We start from the raw sequence: 13,965 nt of genomic DNA, 5'->3' as shown, positions 1-13,965 counted from the left end.
AACGTCTTATCATCGCGTGCAACCATGGCCCATAACCTCTTGGCCTGATACTGGTCGCGCTAGCGTCGAATCGAATCTTCAAACTCTCCCCAAACGAACCGTTAACGCACCACGAAGGGCATCACCTTTTGTTTCGGCGGGGGCACGGGGGTGTTAATTCAATTTAAGACGTCCTCGTGGTCAAACGTGCGTCGCTTTTACGGTTGCTTTGAGTGGACCACCACAACCGCCTGAGGGGCTAGGGCCTAAGCCGCATCTCAACCGGATCTAATCAAATCGTAATTCAGTAAATTATACGCACCAGCACATGCGCACGCACACGCACCGGTACGCCACCACAGTGTGGAGGAGGAAGTAATGAACTTTACGAACAATTTTTAAACAGGTGCTGCTACGGTCCACCGACGGTGACACTTCCGGTGATGGCACCGCTCACGATATCTAACACCGGACGAGATCTCGACCTCAGGGGGACCCAACGAACGCACGACGACAACGATGCGTGCTCGACGGCTGCCGCGGAAAAACTGCGCGGAAAAGTTGGTCTCGACCGGGTGGATCTCGCTCCACTTGCAGCTGGGGCTGTTGAATGAGTTTTGCGCAGGCTTGGTTACTTCGGGGGGTGGAATTAATTCGTGCGGATTCGTTAGTGCATTGCTTCTAACTGGATCCATGGCTATTCACTCTTTTCTATCATACTACAGTTTGAATTTATAGGCATTATGCATTATGCATCGTTTGGTAGCTCGTACCAAATCATTGTCTCATATCGCATCATATAGACAGTGATTTTTATTTAACAAACTCACTTTCAAGCGGCATTTTCTTTTGTGATGAATTTACGTTCAAAGTGTCTACTTACAATCATCTTATGTTATCTTCTATCACAACCGCACGAATTAATTCATGTCGCAGCAATATGTCACACCACATGTTGCACGCGACGCAACATTCTTCACGCCGCCAGCGAGATTGTGTTGTTCGAGCAGCGTTGCGGAATTTTATGTGATTTTCGCATTTTCTTCTTTTCTTTTCTCGTAACTACTCGGAAATACCATATCATGGGAATACATGCAATCATCTTAACTTGGCTAGTACATTCCGCCCCGGAAGATCCAGCCTTACTCATCTCGAGGCGCATCACCGGCGCTCGTCAATCTTGGCGGCGGCTATCTTCCGCGATAAGATCGCTGGCGTTCGTTAATTAAATCTTTTCCGTTCCTTCCCCTTCTCCGCAGCAGTGCTTCTCGGTTGAGAGCCATAAAATCGGTCAGCCTCTTGCCGAACTTACCGAGACACGGCTGTGTTTCGGTCTTCGACCTTGGCCTCAGATAGAATGCCAACCTAGATCGGTACCGGCGGCCATCAGCACATCAGCTATCGTAACTGGACCATCATATGATGCGTCTCCAGAGTGCCGATAACGGGTACACTTATCAAGGTGGCCTGGACAGCGGAAACACGGCCAATGAGTTGTCGTGGGCCGCTATGACGAAGTCGGTATCGTAGACAGGAAATGTTATCCTCTTGAAAGGATGTGAGTCAGCGAAGTGCTTTGTTGGCGGAAACGGTTCATTGTCCAGCGAACTGATCAATTGCCTGTTCCGTCGTTAAACAAACAAAACAAGCTGGGCGGCTGGTTTGCCCTTAAACGGAACACCGAAGAACACCGGAGCATGGAAAAGCGATTGCTCGCTGCAGATGGCATGGCTACCGTGCTACACAAATCGTGCAATCCACCTTGCTCGTTAATTAACCAGACCAGAGTTCAGTTCGCCGCCACCAGACCACCCTAAAACCACCTCAGACCAAACCGCAGGCCGCGCACCTAATGATGGGGACATTTGCTCCGCTCAATAGCCAACAATTTGCCGGAATCACACGGAACGGTGGCGACGGGCACGCCGAAGCGCATTAAAATCATTTACAACGTTGAAGTCGTGCAATCGACGATCGGGCAGCGAGCGAGTGAAGTGATGAGTGCATCTCTTCTGCAACCCCGTCATCAACGGACGGGAGAAGGAATCGATCGCCGACGGTCGTTGGCGTCGTGCTAATTAGATGGTGCACGGTCCGGCCCAGTACAGACCTGACGCTGACCATTAAACATCCAATAATCGTATTTGACTGCAATTCATGCTTCCCACCCTTCGCACCTCCTTAAGAACCGGTAGCCAAGTAAGTAATTTATCTTCGATTGAGCTCGAGCCGGAACGGAATGCAGGTTGCAGGCTCAGCACAATTCAAATCACGGCCACACAGTGCCCAGTGCATCATGAACCAGTTCTGCTCACCTGGCAACCGACGTAACGAGCTATATTGGCAGGTTCTCGGAAGCGTGCGAGACGAGATAAACGCCGTTCCTCTCGGTTTCGAGATGCTGGGACGGTAACAGCCACGCCAGCATCCTGGGTGGCCTCCCGGAACAATGTAACCAACACTTAAGAGGAGGCGGATTGCACAACACACATTAAACCATTCAGCGATCACCGAGCCGTGATAAGGCAGCAACATCAAAAGGTGGAAAGGTTACTGGAAGACTGGAAGACGCTACCACATGTCGTGTCCTGCGCGGTGCCATACCGGTCCGGTCGGGAGTAATTATTCCGCTCCCAAAACCCCTTAAAAGGAACTCGCTGGAGCTGGATCTCACCTGTGGAATGTGAGTCACAGAGAGAAACGCGGTGTCCTTTACCGGTGGCCTCCTGGTGGTTGATCGGTGCTACTTAATGGTCGCATAAATCACACACCAAGCACACGTACCCCATGCCGACATCCATTTTGTCAATTTATCTGCCATTATGGTGCCCGAAAGCGGTCCGAAGCCGATCGGTGGACGGATGCCGAACAGAAATAAATCGTTTTTAAATCATACCCAGTACTGGGTGGTGGTGGTGGCCAGTGTGTGTGCATAAATTCACACGTTTGTAAGCGCCTGCTCCCCTCATCTCCTCCTCCTTGCTGGCACCACAACAAATAGGACAAAATATGGGTCGTCCGTTCGGTCCGGGGCGACATTTTTATGCGTAAGCTCGCACCCTTACAAGGAGCTGACAAAACGGGGCGCAAGACTGCGGCGCTGGCGTGACGCTTTTTGCTGTTATGCTTTGTGACGACCCACCTGCTAGCCGGCCGGCCAACCAGTCCATGACAAATTTGCGTAGTGAAACATAATAATAATCGTCGATTAATATTCATTTATGAACCTCGCGTCTTTTTTTCCTTTTTCTTCTTTTCGGTTGTTGCGGTTGCGGCCATGCTTTGCGTTAAATTTATTTACGATAATGGGGCTGGGGCTGCCACCACCGATCCAGTGCCCCCGGGCCATCGGTGGTTTGGTGGGTTTGACGGTCAGAAAGTCGAACGGGAAAAGCGAGAAGCAAGAAAGGAGGAACGCGTTGAGAAGGACCAAAAGCAGTACATAAAGCTGGTGGCTGATAACGTGACCGCACGGGAAAGACACCGAGACACGAGAGACAAAAAGCGGGACAAGATTTATCATCGTGCACTTTGCGCGAGATCCGGATCAACCAAACAAAAGCATCGCAGCAACGGTTGACCGGTCCGTGGGCCTAGGGCACGCCTTCCTTGGATAAAAGAAAGAAGTTGGCAAAGAAGCAGGGCTGCTTGTTTTTTGAATTTTATTTCTTAATTTTAAACAACAGACCAACCCCTGGTGTTGATGCTGACCATCGCTGCGAACGGTGTCGGCTTGAGAGCCCTCGAGAGTGTCCTGTGGCCCCCGGGGACCGCCTTAGCCCGAGGGCACACGGGATGAATGGGTGTCCGTCCTTTTAGCGTCCATTTCAGGCGACGGGCCTTTTGTGGTTGAACGTTCGGAAGCCGAGGGAGCCAATTTAGCATATAATTATCGTCGCTCCGGCGCTCCGTCACTCAGAAGGATCGGGTCACTATCGGGTCGGAAGTCAACAAGTTTTGGGGCCACAGGAAGGGAGCAGTTTTTGCGGCGGACCACAATTAAACGACAGATTTATATCTCACTTTGAGATGTTCCATTACGCTACCTATCAAAACATAGTTTGGTGGCATGATTTATGGTTTATGATTTATGTAATGATCAGGTAAGTCTCTCGCACACGCGCATACATCTCTGAAATGGTGTTCAATTTCTTCACGCGTATTACTCTTGCATTTTCTTGAAAATCAATCAAGAGAGCAATATTGTTCAATGAAAGATTCATAAAAGAAGGATATGTTAATGCATGCATGGCTCATGCTATCATGTGCTTCGTAAAATATACCTCGAGACACTCGAGAGAAGTTTATGGATCGTTTAGCTTTCCGACGTAACTACGTGTTGCCACCCAAAAGTTGGAAAACCCAGATGCAGCACTTCAGGTGCATCAATGATCATTATTTTACGATTTATCACTTGCCCCGCTGGAGCGTTAGATACACTGTTATCTCAATACACTTGCTCCGATCACACTTCTCAAAAAGCTGTCGAGTGGAAATCACTGTTTTCCTCTTCACAAACACAACACAAAAAATGCTGATGGAAGTAGATGCTTGAGCATGCAAACAATTTTGAACCCCCATCGGACACACAATGCGGCACATATTGAATGCTTTCAATCGATGGTATTCAGTGGAAGGCATGAGCACGCGAAAAGTGAAAAACTGAAAATTAATTGATTTTTTCCATAATACCCAACCAGGCAGCACACAATGGGGACTGTGATTGTAAATTAAATTGTTGGCGTTCGTTCTCGGGTTTTTCATAAACCCAAGCACCGATACCGTGAATGGACGCTTGACTTGTGGTACCATAAATGATTTTTATAATTTATGTAATCCTTTGCAACACATTCTGAAAACTTTTAATCGTATTTCTCAGTGCAATTCCCTAAACGACAGTCAGTCAAACTCAATAAATGCTTCACACTTTCCGCCCGAAATCGTCTGCCAATCGTCTTTTTATCGCCCAACCTCATAAATCGTTCCAGGGACCGGTGACAGAGGGGTAAGAGTGGAAAAGTGAAGCGAGTTGACACTCCTTAAACGAACTGACCACACTTGCACCCCCCGGGCCGTGCCCTACACAGCAGCAGAGGACCTCATCACATCGAAATTCCAAGAAACTGGAAGTTGATTTATAGCTCCGAACCACCAGGCCGGTTATGAAAAGCTTGGCAAGCAGTTGTGGTCCAACGAGCAGATCGACCGGCTGACTGACTGACTGACTGACTGACAGAAAGACAACGATGGATGAAAACGACGAAGGAGGAACTTTTTGGGTGAAAAATAAATCCCCTTATCATATTATCACTGTCTCTTCGCTGAGCTTCAGAATCGGAACGTGTGTGCAGAAGGTGTTGGATGTGTATCATCAAACCCCGGGGGGATTACGGAGCCACCGCCTTGCCGACTGCCTCGAAAAAAAAACTTCAAAGTGCTGTGCGTCTCCATCGCAACTGTGGTGCCGCGCTCGATATCCGGCGCTCTCGCTCGCTTGCTGACGTTGGTACAACTGTTTGGGTCGAAGGTCTGGCGGCCAACTTTTACCACCATTGACCAAAAGTTCAGTTGACTGTCAAGGTTACGGGTATTCCAAAGTTGTCCTTCCTCTGGAACAAGGAAGCGTACCCAAAGAAAGGCAGCCAAACTCCACCAAGCGAAACATGGATGGCAAACGGAGCCACCATTCCTCCTTGGGGGAATAGGACTTGCGCTACCGCTTTCCATTATTTACTTTCCCGAAGGCGCACGGGGAGCAATTTTATTTGCGAAATTGTTTTCCGAGTGTTTTGCAAGCGTAAAGCGCGTTGATGGGCTATGAGATCGCGAAAAAGATGAGCACAGAATTTGCAGCAAGTTCTTTAAACTGGACTGGATGGATTAGGAGTTTGTTGTTCTGCCAACCCAACCAGGCAGTCAGCAGTGGGTTGCAGGACCGCAATCGTCGCCATCATGCACGCTACGCTGCGGCTGCTCTGTTTTATGTCAAAACGGCCACTGCTCCTTGTGGTATCGCGACAAAATGGCTCTTCCTGTCATGCTGAACCAGCAATTAGCATAAGCATCGAGTCGTAACGCCAGAGCAGCCGCAGCCCCTTATTGAACAAGCTTCCAGCTCCGGCGAGCGACTCGTTCACCACCAACCGCGCGTGTTCCGTGGAATATCTTTGACCGAGGTCCCTCTAGCGCCCACGGCTGACGACGTGCAACCGAGATTGGTCTTTTGGATAACTTCACGCTGATGATGATACTCTATACACACCCGGGAAGAAGTGATCTAATTAATTTATATCGCACGCTTGATTTGCTTCCTTTGTAGGCGAGAAGAAAGGACTAAATTACGTAAGCCAACAAAATGGCCAGTTGCCAAAGGGTAACGATTGTGGTTTGAGCCTGCAAGTAATTATATTCTCGCCTGAACGGATTGCACAACGGATTCGCTGCATATCGTCCTTTAACGGAGTATCATCATAACGGGAAAAATGGCATAAGCAGAAATCAAAACACAATCCCTCTCGCTCTCTGCTCCCCGTTCTGCTCATCATTTTGCGCCAGAAAGGAACATTAAAGATTATGCGCTCCAGGCATAAATCTCCGGGATTTTTATCCTTCCTTTTCGCTTCCCACGGCACCACCTTTAACGCCTTGGCTTTCTCAACCTTGGGAGCGACGAAAGCAACCGCCGCGCGATAGCCGCCGGTGTGCATAAAGCGACATGATTGAATCCCCGACATTTGCTGCACTGCCTAGGAGGGAGGCCAGGTCAGGTCCACCAGACAAAAGGGAAAGGGGGGACGTGAAAAAGTGAAATCCATTCGGGCGAGGTGATAAAACAGCGATCACCACAAAGTGTTGTATCAAAGTTGTTGCTCCGTCTGTTGTTGCCACCGACGAAGAAGGGGATGCCAGACAAAAGTTCAAAGTTTCATCAATCCGCCAGCTGAATCATCAACAAGCGTTTTGAATATACTTAAAGCAAGTTTACAAGATACACTTTAATGCCCAGCAACTTTTCCGATCAAAAAAGAGTTAAGCTTGCCTCCGCCAGTTCCGCCAGACGATTGCTGTTGCTGTTGCGATAGTTTGATGGCCGCGAAGAGACAGAAAAACATGGCATCTTGAATCGGGTCCTATTTATGTTCCAGCCAGTGCACCAAGTGGCGCGCCAATGGAACATGGAAAAAATACGAAGCGACAAATTTTTCACAACATAAAGCACCGGGGCTGGTTCATCGCGGAAGGATATGGCGCAGTAGTCGAAGTCCTATCTCGCTTGTCTCACGGTGTGACGCACAGCAACTCCAGCATTTTAAGGACATCCAGCGTTCGTTCACTCGAGGAAGCTGCATAAAAAGCAGGAGACAGGGAGAGGACGGAACACATTTGCATAAATAATTCCAGCGCAAACACCTCGGATTTGAACCCCGGGCTGCAAGGACAACGAACGTTCCTTCCTTCTTTTACGTTCTTGGGGAGCGAGTGACTTTTGGGGGCGATGAAGCAACAAGGATGACGAATTTATTGTCTTCGTACAGTGGCCAAAAGTTTGAGCATGCTCAACAAGGCTCATAAAATGGTCCAGTGTAGTTCCTGTGTCGAACAGAGCTTATACCTCAATGTATCACGCAATTAATGGGTTTACCTGCTTTGTGATAAGCCTAGTCTAACCAAATAATAAAATAGAGGAAATATTGACGAAAACACGGTGGCGGATGGTTTCCGATCCCAACATTTTAATCATATCTGGCTCCCTCTCTGTAACACAACTGTAGTATTAAAGTTTTGAATTGGATTGGCACGCACAAATGCAAATAGAGGGACCTGTACTCACCGAAATTGGATTTCTTCGGTCAGGCATCATTCGATAAGACACAGACACACAGTCACTCTACTTTCTGTCGATGAAAGGGAACCCAAGACCCCCGAAAACTTAATGAAGCCAGTAAATGTCTCATTCGAAAGTAACAAATTAAAAGGACGAAGCAAACCGGATCGCCACCACCAGCCCAGGGTACTCGGAGTTGCTTCAGTAAGTCAAATCACGACCCCGAAGCAATTTGTTACCCAGACCCGGCGAGCCAGGAGATTTTTGGCATTCATTAATTTCAATGATGCTGTAGCAGAAGCATAGGGACGATGGACTCGAACTCTCTCTACCAAACAGGCACCATAACGGTGGCCGGAATGTCGAACCGGACCCGATGAAGAGCTCTTCATTTGCTTCGATAATTTATCTGCCCAACATGGCGTGAACATTGTCGGCGGCGACGGCGGCAGCTGTCACGCAGCAGCGCAAAAAAACGTGTAAATCAGCCGTACCGTAACTACCGGGGACCTGGCAGCAAGAAAAAAAAACCCCCACAGACGATGTAATTATTTCCCAAAAACAACTTCCAAATTTAGTCGCCTCATTGGGTACGGAGGCGGTACGATAAGAAAAGGAAAATCGTAAAACAGAAAATAAAAGCAGCAGAAGGAAAATGAGATGATTGAGTCGCGGCGCGGTGCAGTTGCACGAACGGGCGGCGGCGATGTGCAACGAAACGAAACATGACAGGGGGTGGCCAATGGTGCTGTTGGCGCCCTCTCGACCGCGCGTTCTTTGGTGTCCGCTTTGGTGCTCGTTGACTGGTGGTCACAGGTCAAGCAAAAGAGCCAAGGCAGCGGAGAGTGCGAGCGATGTTTTGTTTTTGTTTTATCACGTGTTTTACATGATTTTTTTGTGTTTGTTTTGTTGTAGTTCCCGCGGTCCTCATGCTTTGTTCACGCTGCTGTTGCCTCGAAACTGGATTCGGTGAGGCGATGCAATCGATTAAATTTTATTACCAACTTCACCATCGGCATCTCTAGTCTCTAGGGCCTTCACCATCCTGGTGGCCTTTCCGATCGGCTCAATCGGGGAGAGGACCGCATCACAACACGTGTCTGTTTGAGTTGCCGCCACACAACACGCATGCCATCGGAAGGGCTGCGCAGTTCTCGTGTGCGTTTCGGAGCCGGAGGGGATCGAATGCGGCACCGCGATGGCTGCCACTGATCGTAAACAATTTCTCGATAATTAAACTTTAATGGTTTATTTGATTTTCACACGAAACCACCGATCACGCGGCGTTGGTGGTGGTGTTGCTTTACGCGATCGCGCGCGCTCGTTGCTGGGTGGTGCGATACGTCGTTAAGATTGGGATGTGCCTGCTTGGTTGATCATCATCCGCGTCGTCGTCTTTCGAAAATTGAAATTAACCAAATCGATCATCGTACCAGCGTGCCAATCAGCTGGGAAAAGAGGAACTCCGAACCACAGTTGGAGGCATTCCTGGGGAAAAGAGGAAACTTTTCTCATTATCAACCAGTCAGCAACACCCCAAAAAGTCTCGAGTACGCTGATGATGACACAATGTGATGGTTATTCACCGAGAAAAGAGAGAAAAACGGGGAATTTTCGTTTCCACCGACGACGAAGAGGTATCACATTCCGTGGCGCCCGTCGACCCTTGAAAACGGACGGAACCGGATAAAATCAATATGCCGATCGATAGAGCGACGAAGGAGGAAAATGTATTTTTATGCGAACCCCATAATACACCTTTCGAGCTACGTTAATCCGCGCGGAACCACAGAACGGAGACGGGAAGCAAGTGGATAATCTGCCGGCCGGAGGATTTTCGCCGATTCCCGAACCCAACAGCTGGGAGGTGCCTTTAGTGCCACGGTTCGCAACGGCACGTGAAAGGTGTAAGTGATTGATTTATGTTGGGCGCGCGAGACGGGATGGTGCTTGGCATGCAAACAAAGATTGATTTCACGAGATGAGTGAAGACGTTTGCATCGCTCAGCGGCAGGGAGCTGAAGCTGAAGCAACACTGTTGCCGTGATGCGTCATGCTCGCATGAGCTCATTGGATTGTAGGTTTCGTAGCATTTCGCTTTGAATTTCATTCGTTTTTCCTTTTTTTCTTGTTTTTTGGGGGTTCCTTTTTTTACCATCCCACCGGTAAAACGTTCCTCTTTGGTAATAACGTCAATTACACTCAGATACACGCCTGTCCGATGATGCGTGCCTGATTGAAGTTGAAACGATGTCAGCAGGATTCCAGGATTGCGTGCATCCATTTCGTTGCATCATGCGCAGTGCTTATCATGTGCCACGTATGCATCGAGTTCAATCAAATCTGTGGCGTACTGTTTACATTGACACGGATAGGACATTAATTAAATTAATTTTCGGATAATTCCCGGGATCAACCGGAATGTGCGACCAGCGTTCTACTGCTTTGACCTGCGACATCTCACTCTCTGCAAGGTTGATTAAATTAAGAATTTCGGCAGAGAATTTAACAGACCAAAAAGGAAATAAAAGAAAATTTTAAAGCATAAACTTTAACAATTCTGGCAGGACTCCCCCTCCATCGATCAATGCACAATCGAAACCGTTCCTTGTGGCCAAGGCAAGTCGGAACCGCGAAGCAATCTTAATGCATTAAATCCAACTCCTCCTCACTCACCTGGAACGTTTATCTTAATGAATCGTAACGAGAAAATTACGCACCACCAGTTGCATGGCGTTGGCATTTGATGGTGCAGGAGGAAAGCAATTTCGGCCAGCCGGTAGGTTACGGTTTACGACCGAATGGCACGCGTTTCGACCATTCTCACGTGATTCTCCGTTCCGTCCTACCACCGATGGGCCAAGGATTCGCAAAAGGATGTAATGATGCAGACTAAAAATAGGGGGCAGAGAGTTAGTATCCGAACACTGGACTTCGATTATGGTCTTGGTTTGGTTTGTGAGGCTTTAAACGAGGAGGTCCATATTCCCTTGGAATGTTTTTAAAGAATTCCCACTCCAAGCCACCACACCGAAGCGCCATTCATGCTTTATGTTGGTCTTTTGTTGCTATGCCACATAAATATGAGTCGCCGGAGCCACCCCCCTTCCGTGCTCCTTTTATTGCCAAACCAGTTCCCACCAAAAACCACCCGACCGACCGGCCACCTCGTGACTACCTGTTCTCGCAGAATCTTGCTAATGATCCCGACCGAGTCGACCACCGAGCGTCGCGTTTATGACTAATAACGGTCATTCGCGGTTTGCTGTTCGCCGGTTCTCTGCAGCCATGGAGCCTTCCTGCATGACCTGCAGGCTGCCTTGAAGTTTATTTTATTATTTGCAACATTTTCTTTTTTTAAGATAACGAAGCGCAGGTCAAGAAGTCAAAAAGTCAGTGTTGCCTAACAGCAGCAGCAGCATCAGCATTAAAAGGGCCATTTCGTGAGACTTCTCTCGAAGGAGAACACCACGGTACAGGATGCTCGTCTACGGCGAGATGCATTATCATTACCATTACGCGACCATAATTACACCCCCTTTTGGTGACCATAAAAAGCGTCGAAAAGCGAAAAAAACGTGGTGGGCCCCCACTGTCATTATGATTGTTGATCGAAAGGCCCGAAAAAAACGCCGCGGTCAATCTCGTCTCGATTTTTCCATCCATTTTATTGTACTTTAATATGCTATTGTCATTCGTCGATGTCCCCCCCCCTCCCTCGGCTGCCCGCGTGGTTCCATATGAAACGTTATCGTCATTTAACACGCCACCGCGCGAGTTTCGCCAAACTCCCCCCCCCCCCCACCCTCTTCCTCCTTGCGCAGAGTGCGTGCTCGGTGACGCATTCTTCTTCGTCACCTTTGTAATTACCGAGCGAACGTGCACGCACGCTTGGCAGCTTTCCCAGGAATATCATGTCGTCGCCATCGGTCGAAAGCGGATGGTAACCGTAACATGGCGTGCCACTTGTGGACCGGGAGTAAAAATGTGATAAATGCCGTCCTAGGGGCCCCGTCGACGTCTTACCAGACGGCAAATCATAATATTTGCGAAAACTATTTCAAAGCCATTAGCGCGCCAGAGGCGCCGAGTAGTAGGGAGGCAAGGCACGACACACACCCCGTCAGTCATGAGCCCGTTTGCACAATCCATTCGAATGCACCGCACAAGATAGCTTCGCAAGCGCAAGGAAGAGCTGTCTGCCGTAAGTGTCCTCCTCCGTAAGTGTTAGCATACATTGACACCCCTCCAGATGCCGGAGAGATATGGTTCGATTGAATCCCGAATGCCCTTCGATTCGGTGTTCGAATCCTAGACCTAGAAAAAGATACACTCCTCTATTCTGCTTCGATACGCTAGAGGCCGCAGTGGCCACGTGGTTTAAGCCAACGTCAGAACGTACACTTTGTTGTGTAGGTAGCCTGGACCGTCTTTTTGAACACGTCGGCCATCTCGGAGATCTCTTCCTGCGTCAGGGCACTCTGTTTGCGTCTTATGTACAGCTCGTTGTAGTTCAGTTCCGTATCGCTGTCGACCGATTCGCTACCATCATCCTCATCACCATCCGGCCCGAACTCAGATCCATCGTCACTTTCGCTGATCAGCCGCATCTGGGGGCACGTTTCGTCCACTCTTCGGACGGCGGGCGACAGTAGTTCCTCGGTCGCATCACCATCATCCGATTCGCTGGCATTCCGTGGTTGATCGGCCGGACCACGAGCCTCATACGGATCCACGTGATGCGTCAGGACAAAGTGGCAGTACAGATCGTCCTCGTTGCGAAACGATTCGTTGCAGTATCCACAACCGAACTTGATCGTATGATAGTGTCGCAGCCGGTTGTGAGTCATCAGGATCTCGAAGGTGGAATAGTGCTGACGGCACAGATCACACACAAACTGCACCGTACGCCGTACCGTTGAGATAAATGGGAAACGGGGAAAAACTGATCAAAATCTTTGTGTCATTTCTGTGCGCTCAAGGCACTTGGCGGGCGAGTTTTACTTGAATGGCTTATGCCTTCGACTTACTTGGGTTTCCGACATTGTAACGAAGAGCGAATGAAATTGTTCGTCTCTAGTTTGTTTGACCCTGTCCGATGCTGTTGAAGGCTTTTCAAATACTGACCAGATCAGCAGCATATTTCACTTGGCCACAACTTTATCGGAGGACCAGCGTGACGACGACGAGCATCGATAGAGAGAGTCAGTTGACCAAAGACCGATTAGCATTTGGTCGCTAAAATCACATTATTAACAATGATATTTGGTTCACACGGCCAATCATCGAGCGGGTGGGAGTTTAAAGACGTGGAGTCAGGACGTCGCCGTTCTAGTACGTCAATATTATTACCGGAGAATGTACTAGAGGAGTTTTTTCTTAACTGCCGATTATCGTTGATGTGTGAATTGGTTATTGTGGAGTGGAGGCTAAAAATAGAAAATCTAAGTGACTGGCATCGGGTGCCAGAAATGTGAAGCCCCGGGAATATTGAAAAATGGATCGCGAGTCATGAGAAAAGGGAAAGACGAACGGAGGAAAACAGGAATTGAAAATAAAAATCGAGAGAAATGAAAGAAACACGTGGAAAATTGTAAATAACGAATGAAATTCAAAATTCAACTGGAAGTACCCCGTTGACACAGAACATTTTTTCCTGGCTCCTGTTAAGGGCTTAACTGGAGCGCGCGCCATACAAATTTTCTCCTCGAGTTCCAGAAGCTTGAATTCGCTCCTGTTAATGTTGAACAGAAAAGAATTTGTATGGCGCGCGCTCCTGTTAAGCCTTAACAGGAGCCAGGACAAAATGTTCTGTGTCAACGGGGTTGTTCTGGATCCGGGCAGTATAAACAGACAGCTCAAAAATGACATAACACGCGTGTTTTTGTTGTTGTTTTTTAAAACCGAGCCGGAATTTAAATTCTGTGCGTGCGATTTAGGGATTTTCCGACAAATTATTACGGTTCCGAATAAGCGGAAAGAGTGGCCAGCATCATCATGCACAATCTGTGCAAATCGTTGTACCGGTTACGGTTGCACACGTGCCACCGCAAGCCCGCCTTCCAGCACGTGCTAGCCGCGAATCAGAGCACGACCGCGGAACCGGAGAAAATCATCATCCCGCGAAGGATCGAGCGTGGCCCAACCGATATCCTGATGGC

At 48.6% G+C, this 13,965-nt stretch overlaps 3 protein-coding genes across 3 annotated transcripts in view; 1 reads left to right on the top strand and 2 right to left on the bottom strand.

Annotated features, from left to right (window-relative positions):
- The window catches only part of LOC126570804 (calcitonin gene-related peptide type 1 receptor), a 49,936-nt gene extending 49,433 nt beyond the window's left edge, over window positions 1–503 (bottom strand). The window contains exon 1 of the mRNA XM_050228802.1: window positions 302–503. The gene's annotated coding sequence lies outside the window, so the exon portion shown is untranslated. The remainder of the gene's footprint in view (window positions 1–301) is intronic.
- An 11,169-nt stretch (window positions 504–11,672) lies between these two features.
- LOC126577504 (uncharacterized) lies at window positions 11,673–12,849 on the bottom strand. The gene is made up of 2 exons (XM_050239177.1): window positions 12,835–12,849; window positions 11,673–12,726 (listed from the first exon to the last, which is right to left on the bottom strand). The coding sequence occupies exons 1-2, from the start codon at window positions 12,847–12,849 to the stop codon at window positions 12,196–12,198; spliced, it is 546 nt and encodes a 181-aa protein (XP_050095134.1). The 3' UTR covers window positions 11,673–12,195.
- An 869-nt stretch (window positions 12,850–13,718) lies between these two features.
- The window catches only part of LOC126570529 (protein PTCD3 homolog, mitochondrial), a 2,182-nt gene continuing 1,935 nt past the window's right edge, over window positions 13,719–13,965 (top strand). The window contains exon 1 of the mRNA XM_050228346.1: window positions 13,719–13,965. This exon is cut by the window's right edge and continues 1,935 nt beyond it. Coding sequence (XP_050084303.1) covers window positions 13,802–13,965 — 164 coding nt within the window. The 5' untranslated portion in view covers window positions 13,719–13,801.

Source organism: Anopheles aquasalis, chromosome 2, assembly GCF_943734665.1.
Source record: "Anopheles aquasalis chromosome 2, idAnoAquaMG_Q_19, whole genome shotgun sequence".
Lineage (NCBI taxonomy): Eukaryota > Metazoa > Arthropoda > Insecta > Diptera > Culicidae > Anopheles > Anopheles aquasalis.
The sequence above is the reverse complement of the archived record's forward strand: the minus strand, read 5'-3'. Positions and strand labels throughout refer to the sequence as shown.